At 35.4% G+C, this 21885-nt stretch overlaps 3 protein-coding genes across 10 annotated transcripts in view; 2 read left to right on the top strand and 1 right to left on the bottom strand.

The window, feature by feature from the left end:
• nebu (nebulosa) overlaps positions 1-7006 on the top strand; it is a 132053-nt gene extending 125047 nt beyond the window's left edge. For both annotated transcript variants that reach the window (XM_067786312.1, XM_067786311.1), the window contains 3 exons: positions 522-1139; positions 1212-1463; positions 3068-7006. In XM_067786312.1, the coding sequence (XP_067642413.1) occupies positions 549-1139; positions 1212-1463; positions 3068-3640 (1416 nt within the window). In that variant the 5' untranslated portion in view covers positions 522-548 and the 3' untranslated portion in view covers positions 3641-7006. The remainder of the gene's footprint in view (positions 1-521; positions 1140-1211; positions 1464-3067) is intronic.
• A 5090-nt stretch (positions 7007-12096) lies between these two features.
• Positions 12097-13671, bottom strand: Icmt (isoprenylcysteine carboxylmethyltransferase ste14). Its single transcript, XM_067786313.1, has 3 exons — positions 13250-13671; positions 12813-13184; positions 12097-12747 (listed from the first exon to the last, which is right to left on the bottom strand). The coding sequence occupies exons 1-3, from the start codon at positions 13475-13477 to the stop codon at positions 12460-12462; spliced, it is 888 nt and encodes a 295-aa protein (XP_067642414.1). The 5' UTR covers positions 13478-13671; the 3' UTR covers positions 12097-12459.
• A 1172-nt stretch (positions 13672-14843) lies between these two features.
• LOC137254628 (10 kDa heat shock protein, mitochondrial) lies at positions 14844-21710 on the top strand. Of its 7 annotated transcripts, none has more exons than XM_067792441.1 (9): positions 14849-14951; positions 15006-15276; positions 15334-15446; positions 15563-15725; positions 15781-15896; positions 16877-17021; positions 17100-17295; positions 21048-21209; positions 21279-21710. In XM_067792441.1, exons 1-9 carry the CDS (start codon positions 14879-14881, stop codon positions 21420-21422), a joined length of 1383 nt encoding a protein of 460 aa, XP_067648542.1. In that variant the 5' UTR covers positions 14849-14878; the 3' UTR covers positions 21423-21710. The 7 variants fall into 7 exon arrangements, with proteins under 7 accessions (XP_067648544.1, XP_067648541.1, XP_067648542.1 ...); XM_067792442.1 differs by having other exon boundaries at positions 14914-14951; positions 15006-15026; positions 15079-15276; positions 16877-17295; XM_067792440.1 differs by having other exon boundaries at positions 14848-14951; positions 16877-17295.
• Positions 21711-21885: the final 175 nt, after the last annotated feature.

The raw sequence follows: 21885 nt of genomic DNA, 5'->3' as shown, positions 1-21885 counted from the left end.
AATATAAAGCAAGTAAAAAATAATAATTTAAGTGCGTTTTATTTGTTTACGACTTAGATATAAATGCATTTTTATAGTTGTTTGTAAGCGTTATTTTTTTTTTTTTTTTTTTACATTGTAGGTTGATGTAAGTAAAAGAAACGGTTGCTCATACCTCATGACATACTAATGAAGCATTTTAGGCGCTCCAGCGTGGTTAAGTTAGGTTAGGTTGAAGTGGCTGCCCGAGGGCACACCTAGCCCAGTTACATAAGGCCCGTTGTGATACCACGATGTCCCCTTGAAGTCCTACTACATGACTTGGCGCAGATTATAAAGAAAGTGGGCTTCCAAAAAGCGCTGCCTTACAAAAAATTATTATTTAATAATACTTGTAACGGTTAAGATTCTTTATTTATATAGAAAGAGAGACAAACGACTTGAATTGACATATGATTTCGACTAAAACTGCTAAGAATCAATCCAGTCAGCTCTATATGTACTAATTATTTGATTTTTACCATTTTCTGCCTCCTTTACAGGATCAAGAAAATTTACTCAGCCACAATATGGTGCACGGTGGAACTGAAACTAATTCGAAAACATTACCACAATATGTGGCCGCTTTGTCAGCTGCAGGTGGCGCCTTTGCTGCTGGTACCCTGCTCGGTTGGACATCACCGGCTGGCGTAGAACTCAAGACACGCACTGATGATTTTCAGGTGAGCATCGATGAATTCTCTTGGGTTGGTTCGGCCATGACATTGGGTGCGGCTTGTGTGTGTATACCCATTGGTATACTCATCAATTTGATTGGGCGTAAATTGACGATGCTGCTACTCGTATTGCCCTTCACAATCGGTTGGGGTTTACTTATTTGGGCACAAAATGTTGCTATGATGTATGCGGCACGTTTCCTATTGGGTATTGCTGGTGGTGCATTTTGTGTGGCAGCGCCTCTATATACCGGTGAAATAGCACAAAAGGAGATACGTGGTACATTGGGAAGCTTCTTTCAACTGATGATAACAGCTGGTATATTGTTTGTGTATGCAATTGGCGCTGGTTTAAACGTGTTTTGGATGAGCATTGTTTGTGGTGTGATACCGATCGTTTTTGGTTTGGTTTTTGTTTTCATGCCGGAATCACCTACTTATTTGGTAAGTGAGATGTGGGAGCCGAAAGAAGGTTTAACATTTTTAACTGAGTTTTACTTTTTCTACTTCTTTTAGGTTATCAAGAATAAAGATGAGCAAGCGATCAAATCGATCCAATGGCTACGTGGCAAGGATTATGAATATAGAGCTGAAATTGAAGAATTGCGTGATACCCAAAAAAAAATCAAACAAGATCAGGTTTCATGGTGGGAAGGTCTATCACGTCCCGTCTCACGTAAGGCATTAGCTATCAGCTTGGGTCTTATGTTCTTCCAACAATTGTGTGGCATTAATGCCGTCATCTTCTACTCTGCACAAATTTTCAAGGTGAGTGCACATTGGGAAATGATATATGAGTTTTGGTAGAACTTTGAAAGCTAGGGTGTAAAATTATTTCGATTTACTTATTTATTACCTAATGTTTCCAATATTAAAGATGGTAAGATCATAAGAGGTGTCTGAAGCCATGGGATCGGAGTCCGCGGGAGTTTAAACAGGCCATAATAAGCAGCAATCATTGGCTAAATTTCTAATTCAGACCCTCAGGCTTTCCTATCTTTGGGTCAACAAGGGTCTATTCTCGAAACTTTGAAAGATATTGCTCAGCAGCTTGATTAGCAAGATTGATTAACTAATTCGGATTTAGTGGAATCACAAAGGTGGTCCGGCTATCGTAAGGACATTATTATGCTTGAATGAGCATCCGACTTATAACGAAGAGTATGCTTCATAGCCTGGTTTCTACACTTGAAAAATCGCAGTCACTGGCCTTTGTGTCGAAGCAGCATCCAAAGATGTTAGTCCGAAAGCTATAAGAAATGATAAATCGGCCATTTTAGCATAGCAGGTTTCTTTAAGAACCTAGAATAAGTCCTTTAGCGATTGATTTGAAAACTTTTTGATTATCGTCATAGCTTCACTCAAAACCACACAGATGAGAAAAGGATTCATGTGTTGACCTTCAACCAATTATGAGGTTCCTGCGCTATAATAATTTTAATTTGGAGCGATATAAGTTCGATCTGTTTAAGGCAGAAGAACATTCTGTTCAGTTGGCCTACCACAGCCTAGTGGATACATGGTTTTAAAAATCTTTCTAAAGCATTACTGCTGCGAGGCTTTCAGTATAATAAACACAAGTCTGGGTAATGCAACCATATACAAAGTGACGGTAAGGCCAGAGCTAGCTATTCAGTACTTCGAAGGGATTCAATTACACTTGTTAGATCAGTGAGGAATGTTCTCCTTAGCTAATCTCCTAGTACCTGGGCGACCGAGCTTTGTTCGGCAATCTTCGAGTATGCCGCATAACATACTTTGTTCTACATGTCATCATTAATCAAATATTTTTACTTACTAATATTTGATTTCCTTAAAAATAGATTTCAAAAACATATCAAACTCTAACCGCAATGAACTGGAATGAAAAATTTTAAATGAGTAATTCCAGCCTATACTATAAGGGATTGTTATGCCAATTAGTGAAATCGAGAACTAAGTTATTTAGGTCTATTTTGCGGTTTTCGTCTAACTACCCCAACCCTAAATGGCAACCCTACTCAAAAATGTCCCTATTATAATGCAGAGTGAAATAACACTCGTTTGATACCCATATCGGCATATCTCGTGCAATTTTTTTTTTAATTTCGAATAGGTGGCAACATTGTGAAACATTCTGAGTGGCAAAACCTAGGTAGAAAATCTTAGGTGATACATTAACTCTGTGCCAAATTTCATTGAAATCAGTTGAGCCGTTCCCGAGATCGTTCGGCTAGACAAACATACAAATATACAAGAATTGCTCGTTTAAAGTTATAAGATATAAGATATCATAAAACAAAATTAGTCAGCCTTATATGAAATACCATTATTACTATTCGCATAATTTAAAGATTTTCTTTTTTTCTTTCCTCTCTTTCTTTCTTCTGTAGGACGCACAAACCGGCATCGATGAAAATCTCTCAACTATTGTCGTCGGCATTATGCAATTCATCGCCACCTTTGTATCCACAATTGTTGTTGACAAACTAGGACGTCGCCTGCTATTACTCACCTCTGCTATCATTATGGCACTATCAACCGCCGCCATGGGTGTCTATTTCTATATGCAAGATCAAGATGCTGAATCAGTAGCTACTCTGGGTTGGTTGCCCGTCGTCAGTTTATGTGTATTCATTGTACTCTTCTCAATCGGTTTCGGCCCAGTGCCATGGTTAATGATGGGTGAGGTGTTTGCTGCTGATATCAAGGGTGTAGCTGGTTCCATTGCTGGTACAATGAATTGGACATTGGCTTTCATTGTAACAAAGACATTCGATAATTTGCGCGGCTCATTGGGTGGCGGACAAACATTCTGGCTTTTCTCTGGTATTACCGTGGTTGGTGTATTCTTTGTGTACTTTGTTGTGCCAGAGACTAAGGGTAAGAGTTTGAATGAGATTCAAGCTGAGCTCGAAGGTAAAAGTACTACTACAGCGCCATCAACGGGAAATGGCACAGTTTAAGTTGGGATGAGAGAGAGTGAGAAGAGGTTTGAAAAAAAAATATGAAGCATAAGGTGTATACTAAAACACACATAGAGAAATTGGTAGGAGCAATGCAGGAACTTGATCTATACTCGTAGTTAGGAAGCGAAAAATTATGAAAGCTAAAAAAACAAAAATAAAAGTGAAAAATAAACATTTCAACTTCAGGGAGTAGAGGATTGTAACAAAGTTTTGAGAAAAACGTGCTAAAATAATTTTTGCTGTACTAGTGGCTTTTGTAAAGTATTGCAAGAAAATAATTTAGTAAATGGTAAAAATATTTATACACCGCAAAAAACATGAACACATACATACATAGTCTATTATTAAGTCTTGAAATTAAGTCGATAAAAGAGTATATTTTGGTTATGGGTCAGAGCTGGGTTGTGATGATTCTATTATTTGAGTTCGATTATGCTCAGTGGTCAATTACAAGGAGTCGTAATTAGTACATAAATCTTTTAGTTCATAGAACAATTTATTATTTATTACTTTATTAAACTATTTTATGAGCTCGAGGCCTTATCCAAAGAAAACACAGTTTATATATTTTATGTTTGTATTCGATATTTCGACTTCAGTCTGAAGTCATCAGCAGGACTGTGAAACAAAAACAATAATTACAACATTTTCAAAAATTAAGCATAAAACAAATACCAAAATTGTGTAAGGCCTCGAGGTCATAAAATAGTTTAATAAATTTAAAGATTAAAGGCCAATAAAAATTTTAAAAAAATATTTATTACAATTACTTAAGAATTTATGTAACTGTCATTGTAATATAAACCATATTTACTGCAATAGGTTAAAAAAAATTATTTTTAAACAATTTCAAATTATTTTACAAATACGTTTTTTTTTTTTTTTTTGTTTTGGTTCTGAAGAATTTGATTACAATTTACAAATACTCGACTCGGCAATGCAATTGCAATTGTAACGTAATTTTATTTACCCAGCTCTGGTATTTTTGGTGGCCAGAAGGAAGTATTGGCAAAATGCAAAAATATAGAAATTTGTTTCAAAAAACTTATAGCCTTCTCCTGCATTTGATAATTCTAAAAAAAAAACACATTTATAATTTAAGTAAAGTACATAATGTAAATTGTTTAAGTTAATCTTTTATATGATATCTGTTTTTTGCATGTAGATTTTGTATTAGTTAACTACTTGTTGTAAATTTATGTCAGCCGAATTTTTCATGGTGTATTTTTATTTATTTTATTATTTATAATTTTTTTTTTTATGTGAAACTAATTTTTTTAAGAGATTGTAATTAAGTCATTTATTTAATGTTCATTTATGTTTGGAGCCTGCACTATATTGAGATATCTGTTCACTTCGTTGAGAAATCTACTTAACAGTTATCTTCGACAGCGTCAAATTGTATTCACCTCACATATTTGTCAAAAATAACATCACAAAGTATTTTGCTAGCGTTCGATACAGAAGCTTTTGGTAAACTGGTGGAACATGTAATGAACATGGTGAGTGTCATTTAAGCATATCGATAGTCCTAGGGACAAAAAGTGTTACCTACCCAACACGAATTAAAAATACACGTACTCTTGGCCATTATGCCAAATCTGGCGTCGAATCGTTACATACGATCCGTGATCGGATGCCGTTTTTTAAACCACTTTAGCTCCGAAATGGTGCATTGGATTAATAAAATATGTGAACTAGGGACAATGCGAACTCACAAAATCTATAATATATTATTATTTTTTTTTTTTTTGTTTTGAATAGTTGGATAGCCTTAGTTTTATCGCTTATGAAAACCGTTTTCGATCCGTGATCGCATGTTACGATTCCATAGCTGTATTTTGACAGACCGATGGAACATTTTGATACTTAACATGGTGAATACAAACGACAGAATTTCCTGTAGCTTAACTTAACTGGAAAGAAAAAAAATTAAAAAGAAAACTTGCGAATAAAGCAAAAAATATATATATATATGTAAAGCCTTTGCTTTTGCCGTGCTTTTCGATCTAAATATAAAATTATGGCACTCATTTTTGTACTAAGTAAAAGCTCACTTATTGGAGCACGTACACTCCTGTTGAACATGACGTGAACAGGATGATTAATTGAGACCCTTCGTTTCAACAGTTTGGATAAAAAACCATCTTGAAATTTTTCTTTCAAAAACTCTTCAAATGTAAAGCTACAGCCCCAAAATTTCCTTTCTAAGTGCTCTGCTGCAATGTTTTAAATTTCGAAAAAGTGGCCTGAAAAGCTCTATAAAAGCGGTAAGATATAGAAGGCTTAGATCGGTTCGGAATTTTGATTGCACTCAGCATCAAGGTCAGCTAATTTTCGAATATTTCCAACGGCATAAATCAATCTTCGCATCGCCTTCTGTTAGTTATAATTTTAAGAAGAATCGGGTAGTTCTAGCAGTTTTGATATTCAGGCTTACCGTTTCTACAGCGTTATTTAAGGATATTTCACCACAGTAAATGCATAACTCACCACAATTCCCCTTTTATAATTTTTTTAAACCCACTATTTTTTTGTTTTTTTTTTTTTAATTTTTTAAATGCTTATGAGTCAAATCAAATATAAAACAGTTTTGGCCACTATAAAAATGTATTTGTTTTTTAAATTATTGTTAATTGTATAATTTATAAAACATAAAAAAAATTGCTTTAAAATAAAAAAATATAAACTTCACTTTCTGTTTTGAAAAAAAAGAACGCAATTTAAAAAAATAAAAAACAAAAAGTTTCAAAACAAATACAAACTAACCGATTAAAGACTGAAGGTCAAGATAACATCCTGGATAAAAACAAAAATAAAATACATAAAATGTTTAAGAAATGCACTTGATTATTGTAAAAGTTTAAGACAAGTTGAGCAAGTAAGTTAAGAAATTTATAATTAAAGGTTAACCCAATACTATATAGAATGGCAAAAGGATATTTGTTTATTGTGTGCAAGCAAATTTTGTTGGAAGAATGTGTATTTGTTAAGAAAAGTTGGGAATTTATTATTTGAAAACTGTTAGCATCATCTCCACCGTAGTGACACATAACAACCAAGCATATTAGGGTTTGCACAAAATATATAAAAATTTACACATTAAGATACATATATTCTATACATGTACTAAAACTCAAAAAAGAAACGCAGTAAAAAATAGTATATAATGCATTTAAAATAAAATATAAAAAATACAACATTTTAAACTTTCTGATCGTAAATTGCATTTTTTTAATTAGAATATATTTTAGCCTATTTCTAGTTCTCTTAGGCATGCATTTCCTCTCGTGCTTGTACGCACAAAAGCATACAATTTTTAGAAATTTTATTTTTTAAATAAAATTATACATAATTAAAGAACGTACTTTTAACCTTTTCAGCCACAAAATCTTAGTAATGCCCAATAAGTATAGCACTCACTGAATACGTGTACATATGTACGTTAACCTTGGTCGATTTGTATGGATGAAAGTTAACCGATATCGCGCCATCTATTTTTCGATAGGATTTGGGTTCAGGAAAAAAAGTTCCACTACGCATACCCAAAAAATAATTTTCGAGCCTGCGAATTGGTTTTTTTTTTGGGTTGTTGTTTTTTTTTTGATCTTTAAAGTTTTTTTCAAAAAAAAATTTTCATATATATACCATGTCCAACCCAAAAATGTACGCTAACAAACTTTGTCGATAACAGTTTTTTGAAAAAAGAATATATATATATATATATTTATATATATGTTTTTTTTGTTATAAATTTTTTTTCTTTCAAAAAACTGTTATCGATAACGTTTTTAGCGGACATTTTTGGGTCGGACAGGGTATACATATAAAAATTTTTTTAGTAGGTCATGAAAAAAACCTATCAAAAAAAAAAACAAAAAAAAAACCAATTCGCAGGCTCGAAAATTATTTTTTGGGTATGCGTAGTGGAACTTTTTTTCCTGAGCCAAAATCCTATCGAAAAATCGATGGCGCGATATCGGTTAATAAATCGACCCAGTTTAATGTACATGCAAAGTACACAAAAGCAATTAATTTTTTTTTTTTGTAGTCAATCTAATTTTTCATTTGTAATTTATTAAAATTCGTGTTATCTTTAAAACATTTTGTGTGATTTATACGCATTTAAATAAAATAAAAAAAATAAATGTAAGGCGCGATAACCTCCGAAGAGATCTAAGGCCGAGCTTCTCTTCCAATTTGCGTCGTGCTCCTCTTGATTTTTCCCTACAAATTGGCCGGACGGGACCTACATGTTTTATGCCGACTCCGAACGGCATCTGCAAGGCAGATGAGTTTTCACTGAGAGCTTTTCATGGCAGAAATACAATCGGAGCGCTTGCCAGACACTGCCGAGGGGCGACCCCGCTTAGAAAAATTTTCTTCTAATTGAAAAATCTTATTTCTAAAATTTTGATGTTGCTTTGCCCGGGAGTTGAACCCAGGGCATACGGTGTGATAGGCGGAGCACGCTACCATCACACCACGGTGGCCGCCATTATACGCATTTATACGCATTTGCTAAGTTAAAAAAAACCACACACATATTCTACATAAATTTTAAATATGTATAAGTTTAAAACCCTAAGTATTTTATATTTTCTAATTTATTGCTACATATAAAATATGTATGTATAATTATTATTGTAAAATGTATATGTGCATATGTAGTTGAAGTAAATAATGTACACACATACATGTAAAAGATACAAGAATGTTTATTGAAAAAAAAAATATTGCCATGTTAAAACATATACATATTTAATAAATTTAAAAGCAAAAAAATAAATTTTTGTAAATACACCATCCGGGTTTTATTTAGTAGTAACCGTAATTGCCAACGAAATACCGTTAACATTTTAAAGGAAAAGTTAATTTAAGGTGAGTTACATTTCCATACCTACTTGTCAAATAAGGCTGACGGGGGGAATGGTTTACACAAATGGCCAGAGAATGGAGGAAGGTTTTGTTTTTTGCTCGCGGTAAATACATTGTATCACCATGAATTGCCTATTTGTGTTGCTTTGCTTTTCTTTTAAATGTGTCTATAGAAAATCAGACTAGATATTAATATTCGTTTATAAAATCTATTTAACAGAGAACGTTCCCGAGATGATGCTTAATGGTGCTTTATTACCGGAACGTACCGGAAGGACCATCAACATCCATAACACTCCCCAAAACCTTATAAATAATACATAGGTACAGATCTGTAGTTTAACCCACACTTTAACAAAATTTCTATCATTAACACTTCAGGGTAAAATCGATATTTATCGGTGCAGAAATGACCCAGCGCCTAAAATGAACCAAGGAAGATTTTTAAAACTTTTTTTATATAGCTAACTATTTATATATTAATCCACAATTTGATATTAAGTTCCATCATTAACCCTTCAAGGCAAAAAGGGGAAATGTCGGCACACAAATCACCCAGCAATTGAATAGACTAATATCTCTTGAACCAAGCAAGACTTTCTAAACTTTTGTATTGCATTATATAGCCACTTACTTGTAGATTAATTCACAATTTCATCCAAGATCCTATCGTTAATGGTTCAAGCGATACGTGAGATAACCGGTCTATCGACAAGTACTGACGACTGAACCCATTAATATGAATATCTCTTGAACCGAACAAAATTTCAAAATTCATTTAGCACAACTTCATTCAAGGTTCTACCGTTAACGGTTAAGGCATTAAGTGGATTAATCAGTTTTTCGATAACTACTGTCCACTTGTGTATATCTCTTGAACCAAAGCAAATAACAAAGCTTTTGTTTTTGCAATATATAGGCACCAACATGTAAATTAATCCACAATTTGATATAAAGTCCCGTCACTAGCCCTTCAAGTCAAAAACGGGAATTATCGGTCGACGATTTACCAGTGCCTAAATTGTCCTATATGTCTTAAATTAAAGAAGAATTTTTTAAAACTATTTTTGTGTTATATAGCTAACTAAATTTAGATTCATCCACAATTTCATATAAAGTTCCATCATTAACCCTTCAAGTCAAAAATGGGAACTTATTGGTACATTAATGACCCAGCACTTAAATTGCCTTATATCTCTTGAACCAAGAAAGATTTTCGAAACTTTTTTTTTGCATTATATAGCTACTTAACTATAGATTAATCCACAATCTTATCCAAGGTCCTATCATAAACGCTTCGAGCGCTGCGTGAGATATCCGGCTTATCTACAACTACTAACGACTAAACCGATTACTGTGTATATCTCTTGAACCAAGCAAATTTCCAAAACAATTTTATTGAAATATGTGGCTACCTACTTATAGTTTGGGCACAACTTCATTCGAGGTTCTACCGTTAACGGTTAAGGCGTTAACTGCATTAATCGGTTTTTCGATTAATACAGTTCATCTCGTGAACCAAGCAAAAAGGAGCCCTGAATCAAATTGTGTCGTAATCTGCAAATAGGTACCTATATAAGGCGCAAAAAAACTCTTGCTTGGTTGAAGAGATATAGGGCAATTTAAGTGCTGGGTCATTTGTGTACCGATAAATTCTCATTTTGCCTTGAAGGGTTAATGATGGAAGTTTAGGTCAGATTGTGGATTAATCTACATGTGCGTACCTATATATTGCAAAAACAAGAGCTTTGCCAATTGCTTTAGTTATACATAATTAGGCACAGTAGTTATCGAAAAACGGATTAATCCACTTAACGCCTTAACCGTTAACGGTAGAACCTTGAGTGAAGTTGTGCTTCAATCTAAAAGTAGGCAGAAACATGATGCACTAAAAAAATTTTGAAATTTTGCTTGGTTCAAAGATATACACAATAAACGGTTTAGTCGTTAGTAGTTGTAGATAAGCCGGATATCTCACGTAGCGCTTGAACCGTTTATGATAGGACATTGGATCAAATTGTGGATTAATCTACAGTTAAATACCTATATAATGCAAAAAAAAGTTTCGAAAATCTTACTTGGTTCAAGATATATAAGGCAATTTAAATGCTAGGTCATTAATATACCAATAATTTCCCATTTTTGCTTTGAAGGGTTTATGATGGCACTTTATATCAAATTGTATATTAATCTACAAGTAGATACCTATATAGCAAAAACAAAACCTTTACCATTTGCTTTTGGTTAGTTATCGATAAAAGACCCAGCACCTAAATTGTCCTATATCTCTTCTACCAAGCTAGAGTTTTTTGCATTATATAGGTACCTATTTGCAGATTACGACACAATTTGACTCAGTGTTCTTTTTTGCTTGGTTCACGAGATGGACAGTATTAATCGAAAAACCGATTAATGCAGTTAACGCCTTAACCGCTAAGGGTAAAACCTGCGATCATGTTGTGCCTTAATCTACGAAAACGTAGCTACATAATGTACTAAAAAAAAATTTGAAATTTTGCTTGGTTCAAGAGATATACACAATAATCGGTTTAGTCGTTAGTAGTTGTAGATAAGTCGGATATCTCACGTAGCGTTCGAACCTTTTATGATAGGACCTTGGATCAAATAGGGAATTAATCTACAATTAAGTAGCTATATAGTGCAAAAAAACAGTTTCCAAAATCTTTCTTGGTTCTAGAGATATAAGTCAATTTAAGTGCTGGGTCATTTGTGTACTGATAAGTACCAATTTTTGCCTGGAAGGGTTAATGATGGAACTTTATGTTAAATTGTATATTAACTTACAAGTAGATAGCTATATTATACAAAAAAAAAGGTTGAAAAATCTTTCTTGATTTAAGAGATATAGGGCAATTCAGGCTCTGGGTCATTTGTGTCCGATAAACTTCAATTTTGCCCTGAAGGGTTAATGATAAAAGTTTATGTCAAATTGTAGATTAATCTACAAGCAGGTATCTATATATTGCAAAAACCAAATATTTACCATTTGCTTTGGTTCAGGAGATATACCCAAATCGGCAGTAGTTATCGATAAACGGATTAACTCACTTAGCGCCTTAACCGTTGGCGGTAAAACCTTGACTGAAGTTGTGCTTCAATCTGCAAGTAGGTAGCTACTTTGCACAACATTTTTTTTGGAAATATTGCTTCGTTCAAGAGATATTCCTAATAAGCGGTTTAATCGTCAGTAGTTGTCGATAAACCGGAAATCTCACATAGCGCTTAAACCGTTAACAATAGAACCTTGAATAAAATTGTGTCCTCATATGCAAAAAGGTAGCTATATAATGTGAAAAAAGGTTCCGAAAATCTTGCTTGATTCAAGAGAAGAAGGTCAGATATACGCAAATCGACAGTAGCTATCGATAAACCGATTAACACACTTAGCGCCTTAACTGTTACCACTCGGCTAGGACCAGATGGTCAAGAAGGATTACTCACAGTCCATTCCCTTTAGAATTAGTGACACTTTTTCTGGCGACGCATATCTCATAACCGATAGACTGATTTCCTTGTATGTTCAGCAATGGTACAACAATTAAAAACTGGAAAAGTAGATGGCACAAAAGTATATATTTCAACTGCAGTAGGAACAATAATAAATTCTTATATAAAGTAAATTTCCTGTTTTATTTAAATAATATTAAATTAAGATCCCTGAAGGAGATTAGTTATTTTTATTTGTATGTAGTTAATTGTAGTTTTGACCTTTTGCAGTTATTTCTATACAAATTAATTGTTATTTGTTTTAATTAATTAAATCCTTGTAATGTAAGCATATAGTTCTTTGCTTACGATAAAAACGATTTTTGCATTATAAACTAGTTAGTACAATACTTGAAGCTTGTAGGAAGTCTACTCCATATATTTTCCTAGAGATACATTTCAATATCGTTCCCTTCGTTAACCGTAAGACTCTAATCTAGCAAATATCCTTTAATACACGGTAAACCGGTTGGCACACGTTGCTGATATTTATGGTAATCAGAACGAAAGAAAGTTAGTAGCGTTATTTCTTCCATAAAAATGCGATCGTGAAAGAATTTCCACGAAACTATGGTATAAATCAATATACACAAGGGATTAAGTAAAATTATTTGTGTGCCAACGGACCACCAAAACCATCCTACATAAGATGGGTGCCGCATATAAGCATAAATGCCATGTGTTATCAGTTTATGATGATCAGCCTTTTCATATTGCACCTAAAAGTGATATTTATGAATTAATTTAGAATTGTAAAATTTAGTTTTTTATGTGGTATACTCACCAAATGCGTGAAACTATTTCGCGCTGTAATCATCGCTACTTTTCGCATTATCTCACCCACTATACAAAGCACCACGCCAGTTAGCCAAATGTAATAAAAATCTTTGAAACTTGGCAGCAGCCATACCTCCAATCCAAACTCAATCCAACTAGCTACTGCCGCTAAAGCGTAGTGTATCGAATGATTTAGAATAAAAGAGTCGACTGATAGGCTACTTGGATTACACCACGCTATAGCAAGAAATTCTGAATAATGAAAAAATGCCATAAAGAAAATATAAACACCAAATTGCTTTAGCACACTTGGAGCGAATATAATAACTAATATGCTAATAGCCTCGATGAATCCCAAAAATGAAGAACGCAGTGCAATCTGTAAATATGTACATAAGACAATATATTATTTATTGTACTCACATTACAATAATTTTGCTTTACCTGATAATCATTATCGCGCAACAAATAACGTATAACCATATTAATTAGCGCATAATATAGGATGGGCCCCCACATTGTCGCACCCCAAACATCTGGTATGGTACCATAGTACATTTGTGGTACTGTGGCTAGCAATACAACCAATCCCGTGATTAGGTAGCAATACAAGCTTAAACGTCCTTCATGGCATAACTTTGTGTCTACAGATGTTCGTTGACCACCGTTCATAGCCGTTGCTTCCACTGTTTTACTTTCGCTTTTCAACTCCACTTTTTTACGAGTAGTTTATGCTGCCAATGTCATTTGCGCCAATTATGGGGATTTGGAAGCTGTGTGAATTTTTAATTTTTTTTTTTTTTGCAAATGAAGTTCGCCTGTATTTGCGAAAGGATCAAATGCAAATTTAGCAAACAAATAATAAACAAAGAAACAGCTGTTTGAAGCATTACCGGACGCTCTAAGCAAAATATAATCCCCTGCAAGGTAGGACTACCAGAACGATAAGTGCATAGAATGTCTGTAATCACTGATACTATTTTTTTTACCAGCCGTGGTTATGGCGATCCCGAGCTCATTACAAATCGTTCCCGTGATGGTCGAGCTTGGTACCGGAACGTACCAGTTCTGCATCCCGCAAAGGACCATTAACTCGATCGCTGCAACAACAACAGGATCATCGATTTGCTGTTGTAGTACTAGTAAAACATTACGACATATTAGCTTGTGTGCTGTTGTGTTTTTTTTTTCACATCTATATACGTTTACGCTTAAACTTTATATGGACTGCTAAGCGACAAAGTTTAAATACACCTCTGAAAATGCTACACATAAAATTAGTACTACTAAATTTCAATACGCAATATACTCAAATTATATATATTCTATGCACGACCCCTATTTATCACAACTGATTCAGCTATATTATATACACAGAAATTCAACAGAGGGTTGTGCCTCCACTTTTCGGTACACCCTGTGCTGTAGCTAGATATTTAACCACTGTCGCTAGATTGGCCTCCTAAGCATCATCTAGGCGAGGATAGGCGTTTTTTTTCGTATACGCGTGTAAAAAAAACACGGCTATTCTATGTCCTTAATGAAAAAGGATTCGCCACGGATAGGTGAGGATGACAATTGGGTTTGGAGAAGCCATGTATTCCGATGGCAACCTGAAAGGGCTGCCCTACAAAAACCCCTTAAATCCGACATTTTAGTCGCCTTTTACGACAGGCATACATACCGCGGCTATATTCTAACCCGCTGGGGGGTGATGATCCTCGTTGGAGTTTGTATGAGCTGGTGATATTCATTCATTAGCTTGAATTTGGCTACAAGAATATGGATGGGGAGAATTATACATGTTTGATGTTTTCTCTTATTTCATCACTAGATTTTTACATCCGAGAGGAAACTTCCCTGCAAAAATCGCGAGTATTCCATGCATGAATGGAGTACCCAGTATGAAACAATTAACATTGCGATGTCCTAGGATAGTGAGTGCGATGTCCGTGATAGTTGAATGTTATACGGAGCTGGAAAGATCACTGGATGACAGCTTTCATTATCATAACAGCTGTATATCGATTGTATTATCGAAAAACGGCTCGCCGCTTTTACCGGCGCAAGAAAATGTTGTTTGTCAATTTCATTGTAAACTTTACGTCAATTTTGTTATCACAATGGACTCTAAAAAACGTAAATGGTAAGTATATTTCATTTAAGAAAAGCTCACCAAGTACTAATTATAATTTGAAAGTTCAAGGAAAAAAAGGAAAAGGTAAGGTCAACCCTAAGGCAAAAAGTTCGATCATAAACAATGAACTTCATAGGAAAACACAAACAAACTGGGAAGCTGAGGAGACGAATTTGCTTTTGGAACTGTGGCAGGATTGTTACCCAAGTCTAAACTGCCAAAGACCCAATTTATATTTATATCAAAATATGTCGAAAACAATGATGGATCGAGGATATAACAAGTCGCCCGCTGAAGTTGTATGCAAAGTTTATAAATTGAAAGATAAGTATCGGTAAGCATACCATGACAAGGAATACAAATACCTAAAACTAATTCATGACCTACACAGTATTGAAAATAAAAGACTTGAAGAAACGGGAATACCGTCGACTTGGGAACTCTATGAAAAAGTTAAAAATATATTTCATGGTAGTGAATATCTGTATTGGAGAGATTTTAAAGGTAAGCACAAGTGTCGGTGTTGTAAAGGCAGAAACACACCGAGCCTGCTATTGTTCGATCTTTTGTATTAATTCGCTTGAAATTAACGAAGAATTCTCAACAAATTTTACTTTTAGCGCTGCTATTAGAACTATGGGAGCGAAAGCTACCAAGTTTAAACGGCTCAGCAAACAATGTCCAAATATACACAGATCTTGCAATGGAATTGTCCACTTATGGCTTCAACTATACCTCCGTGAAAGTTAAACATCATTTAAAGCATTTATTAACCAAATACTTGTAGGTTCTTATTCAAAAAACCATGAAGCATAACTTAATAACGCTTACATTACAGCGACGAAAAGAAGCTGGTTGACACCCTAGAGAAACCGTCGAGTTGGAAGTATTATATCCAAATTGACAATATGGTGCGTGGACATGAAGAAATCTTTAATAGACTGTACAGTATTGGTAAATATATTTTTGTAATCTGTTTTGGTGCGTAAACAAATGAGCCATCAACAAAATTTTGCTTCAAAAAATAAAACTTTAGTAGCGATTAGGACTTCCCAGAAGGTCATAGCGAGTATTAAGGCCGGTAAGCTAGGGAACTAGTACTTAAACCATTGAGGCCTTCCAAATAACCCCTTATATCGCATATATACTCGTGTTAGGCGTTTTGCTGCAGAGATATTTTAAATCTCTGACGATGGTGGGTAACAAAAAATAATAATTGACCTTCGATCGAGCTGATACCACAATTTGTTCCTGCTTCATTTCCGGTTAAGGACTATATATATCAATAACGATGCCATAAACCTCTGGGGAGTGTTTCCCGGCTACTAAGACTACAGCCCCCGATACAAGAAGGTGCCCAAGGAAGCCGACTCATAAAGCGATAGGTTTTTTAACTACAATTTGAGTAGTCATAATATCTTATGGCAACCCTGGGGCAGTTGTTCAATGTTCTCTATACTAATGTGTTTGGCATGCGAGTTGTTCGCCGAACAAATGTGCGTCTGTCAGAAATCACCAATATAAATATTTCAATCATATAAAAGTAAGGTTTTAGCAATTTAATAAAATCAAAGTTGATTGTGAGAAAGTTTTGAAACTGAAGTGTCATTGTCTATTCACAAAAAGCAGATAAGATATCTAGAATATGGAATATGCAGCTCAGTTGCACATACCTACACGTACAAACGTAGCCATATTTTAGAGTTCTTAATAGTTTTATCAAGAAAGAAATTATTTAGATGTTACAGAAGAAATCACAAAACTTAAAATTTATCGTACTTGGAGTAAACCATTAAATCGTTTAATCTGAATAATTTATCTAAGAGGAAATACCTGGCGTGTGGAGACAAGTTCTCTGGCCAACAAATCCCAATCTAAAAAAAAAAAAAACAAAGAAATCACATTGTAATAACACAAATAAATGCTTATTCCAGATATGACGCCGCCCGCTTGGCCCCGGGCACTGACCGAGGAACTAATAGCATTGCTGGAGGAGCGCGAATGCCTATGGGACACCACATGCGCAGAATATACTGAACGTGAGACTAGAAATGCAGCAATACGTGAAATCCATGCAAAGTTAGTAGAGAAAAATAATCAGCTTACAACAAAAAGTATACGCGAAAAAATCCAGGCTCTAAGATCACAATTTCGCAGAGAATTACGGCAGATTGAGGTTAGCAAACGAGATGCAAGTGGTGGTGATGATGGTGTACAGAATGAAGTGAGAACGCCTAGTATGTGGTGTTATGATAAGCTGCAATTCCTTTTACCAAATCTGAAGATGAGGTACGAAGAGGATGGAGATCACACGGATGTAAAATTTGTTCAAACACATATCAAGCCACGACGAGTAAGTTACCAGTTTACATATTTGTTTATCAATAGAAATTCGTTTTAATTGATAAGAGATTAAGGTTTGTTCGCTAACTATGCCCTTCACAGTTTTACATGATCTTTTCGGCCGTTCCAGTAGTATCCGTTTCCTGCGGTTGAGCCGAACAATTGTTTGCAACACAATACTCATTTTTTGTCTTTAATGTAGATTTGTAAATTCTATTGCCCATTTTGTTGCTGGTGCTTGGCCATTCCATAAAAATACGTTTTTTAATAAATTGATAATCTAGAAGATTCGACCTGGCTGCATCGATCCTAAGACAGGCGAGGTAGTACTTAAACGGTGCTTGTTTGCACCGGTGCTTGTTTGGTGAACGAAATATGATTATCCGTAGAAGCAGGCTTGCGATTAAGAACCCTAGTTCCAACAACAACACCAGAAATAATATGAGTTTTTATCCCAAGTTGAACTTACCAAGAAGTGCCTTCTCGGATAACAATCAAAAACTTTCGGGAAGGGATCAACCAATCAGTCCTTTGATTTAGATAAGCAAAATTTCAAATTATTTCTTTTGTGCAATATATTCATAGGCACTATCGGTACACAAAGCTAAGTTGCCCTATATCTCCTGAACTACGTAAGATAATCTTACTGTCGATTAACACACAATTTAACGATATGCTTGTCGTAAGAGGCGACTAAAATACCAGATTCAAGGGGTTGTGTAGCGCAACCTTTTCAGGGTGCCAGCGCAATATATAGCTTCTCCAAACCCAATTGTCAACCTCACCTTCGAGCGGCGAATCCCGTTTTACTAGCAGACGAGACTGGCGACCCCAAGCACCTCATAGAACTTGAGGGTGGGGAGGGATGGATGGCCTGAAGGTTTAATGTGGCCATATAAATCGTTCCCGAGATGGTCGGGCTAGCACCTTAATGGAGCTGTGTTACCGGAGCGTACCATATTTGTATCCGGCAAAGGACCATCACTTCGATAACACTCCCCAAAGCCTTCGGGGAGTAACCTTATCGCTACAACAACAACAGCACAATTTAATTCACCGTTTTATCATTAACGGTTCAACCGCTACGTGGGATATCCGGTTAATCAACCCCGTCGAATCTGTGGGCTACCGTCAGGGTTTATTGATCGCAGTTTGTGAGTGATCGTACTTATTGGATGGGGCTCAACATTGGTTCAAGAAGAAACCGAGATGTAGAACAACGATTTTGTTGGACCACGTCGAACTTGTATAGGCTTTTTGTAATTGATTCCTCTCGAGGAGGAAGGTAGCGGCTTTTATAGGCAAAGCTTTGTGTGTATTGGTACCCTTTTCGATCCACCGCAAATATTCTTTTGCTCGGTGAACAATTCTGTAACATTGTGGATAAGACAAGTGTGATAACTTCTGCATAGATGTCAAAATTATAAATATATTAGATCACCTAATTTCTTATTGACTATCGGTTTCTAATTCTGTATCTCTTTCTATCACCTGCTCAAGATAGCCGGCGCTGTGCGCCACCATATTGAACACCCTGTCACATGCCAACCTAGTAAAACCGCCATTGTGAATGATAACAAAGTGTGATATCTTCTGCATAGACGTCAAAATTCCAAAGTGATTGGATCACCTGATTTGTAATTGACTATCGCTGTCTCATTCTGTATCTCTTCCTATCACCCGCTGAAGATAGGCGCCGCCATATTGAACACTGTCAAAACGCTAAAAAGTAGCCATATTGAACACCCTGTCACATGCCAACCTAGTAAAACCGCCATTGTGAATGATAACAAAGTGTGATATCTTCTGCATAGACGTCAAAATTCCAAAGTGATTGGATCACCTGATTTGTAATTGACTATCGCTGTCTCATTCTGTATCTCTTCCTATCACCCGCTGAAGATAGGCGCCGCCATATTGAACACTGTCAAAACGCTAAAAAGTAGCCATATTGAACATCCTGTCAGGCAGTTGACAGATAAGATAACACACTTAGTTATCATTCACAATGAAAACCGCACTGCATTTTTTTAGCGCACGAAAACAACCGGCGTTTTTTGCCCCAACCCAAATAAGCATGCGTTGCGACAATGTAAAGCATGTGTGCAAACGTCAAATCTAAATGTCACTCAGAACAAAAATTGGAAATCGAGTTAGGTCTTCACGAAGCAAATTCAATTTGGGTTGCTCTCATACAGGCTGTATGTGCCTTAAGCTGGAGACATTGGTGCTTTATCGGTAACCGTATCGGTAACCTTTTAACAGCTGATTCGACCAACCTTATGAGAATCAATGCAATCGATTATTGGTGCCGCTAAGGTCGTAACCGTATCGTAGCCAACCAATTGGGTTTTGGTTTACCGTCGTAACGATAAACAGCTGATTACGTTAGGGATACGGATACAGCGATACGACATACGGCACCAATGACTCCAGCTTTAGACATTTTTGACAGGAAACTTGCGTGCGTTTATATAAGGTTGACATGTTAAACGCTTAAAAGTAGCAATATTGAATGTCTTGTCAGGCAGTTGACGGATAAAAGGCCAATTAATGGTGACATAACCATAAAACCATAACCAGATAAAACGGCTGATCGAACCTACCTTATGGAAATCAATGTAATCGATTAATGGTTCCATACCATAACGCTAACGCCATAACCATACCATAGCCAACCAATTGGCTTTTGGTTTCTCGCCATATCCAAAACCTAAAAATATTTGAGTTGATGAATTTAATAACTTTTTGTAGATTTTATACATTGTTTTGGATACTTTATGACTAATATACTTATTTTTTGTGGAATATGTTTGTAATTTTTTGCGTTCTCTTCATTTTTATGAAATTTTCACGATTTTTAGGTTAAGTCACCATTAATCGATCACATTGGAGATGGTTATGGATATGGGTATGGTTACGACTATGGCGTTAGGGTTAAGGAAGTTTAATTAGCCCTTAAGATATCACACATTCACACATGTTTTATCCACAATGTTCTGAAATAGCTGAAATTGAAATTAAGGTTTCGTGGCTTTAAGCGGGAGTTATTGGTGCCGTATGTCGTATCGCTGTAGTCGTATCCCTAACGTAATCAGCTGTTTATCGTTACGATGGTAAACCAAAAACCAATTGGTTGGCTACGACCTTAGCTGCACCAATAATCGATTGCATTATTCCCATAACGTAGGTCGAATCAGCTGTTATAAGGTTACCGATACGGTTACCGATAAAGCACCAATGTCTGCAGCTTTACGAACACCCCACCGACGTGTTCTCCCTTGTGTTGCAATTTTCGGTACTATTTCTGCTACAATTTTTAGGGTTGCTAACATCAAGCGGCTTGTCAAAAGTTCATCCATTCATTTGTTCATTATCAAATTCTGATTAGCCCAAGTGAGACCTACTACACGTGTGTGTGCGCAAGTTTTTGATTTTCACAAGTTTCTGAAGAACAATTTTTCTTGTTTTTAAGACCAGTTTCTGCATTTATAAAGTTCCAAAGTAATATCAACAAAATGGTTAGTATTTAATTTATAATATTTACATAAAAGTTTGATCGCATGTATTGTTTACAATGGCATGAGATAATCATTCTCGATAATTCTATAGCCGACAGGCAAACTTAACTGAGTAGTGTGAAGTTGCCTGCTTGTACGGCTGCGGTGCACATGAGTGTTGTGTAACATGGAAACAAATCGAATTTTGTAGGGAATGGATTATGAAGTTTTTTTTGTTAATGCTATGCTTAATTGTTTGTAGGCACAAGCTATTAAGAAAATCATGCCCATGTTGGATCGCATTTTAATTAAACGCGTGGAAGCAGTTAGTACAACGAAGGGTGGTATTATGCTGCCTGAACAATCGGTTAAGAAAACGAAAGAGGGCACCGTCGTTGCAGTTGGACCCGGATCTAGAAACGCTGTAAGTGTATATATGCAACGTTTTATAAATATAATAGTATAAATGCTCTATATATATTTCTTGATATAGGAAACTGGTTCTTATATACCATTGGGCGTGAAGGAAGGCGACCGCGTATTGTTGCCAGACTATGGTGGCACTCCAGTTGATATAGGCGATAAGAAGGAATACCTAATTTATCGCGAAGCTGACATTCTAGCGAAATTGGAATAGAATACTTATCAAAATTCATAAAATTCCTTTTTACATTTATATTTTCTTATTTAAAATGTTGACCATCCTTATATAGTACATATGTGCACAGTGCATAACCATTAAATTTTGCTTTGATAGCGAGGATGGTTTTTGAAATTATTTCTTAGCTTGTAAATTCCATTTACTGTAAATGTAGATTAGTTTGCAAATATTTGCATATTTGTAAAGCGTTAAAATAAACCATGTTTGTAGAATTGATTGAAGAGAGGAAAATAAAACGGTTTTACGCTTTGTTCCTGAAATGAATTGCACTTTTGTTTTTACTCTAAGCAAAGCAATTTCTCCAGAATAACTGCTTGTCTAAAGCTTTTAGAGCATCTTCCCAAAACCATCTATAAGATCTTGGGGCGCCAGATTCTTACCTGTCAGGCATGTAAAGGAGAGGTTGACAATTGGGTTGGTGAAGTTGAGTAGCTGTAAA

The sequence above is a fragment of the Eurosta solidaginis genome, chromosome 5 (assembly GCF_040869045.1).
Source record: "Eurosta solidaginis isolate ZX-2024a chromosome 5, ASM4086904v1, whole genome shotgun sequence".
In the NCBI taxonomy this organism is placed as follows: domain Eukaryota; kingdom Metazoa; phylum Arthropoda; class Insecta; order Diptera; family Tephritidae; genus Eurosta; species Eurosta solidaginis.
Note: the sequence above shows the minus strand (reverse complement) of the source record. Positions and strands in the feature narration are given on the sequence as shown.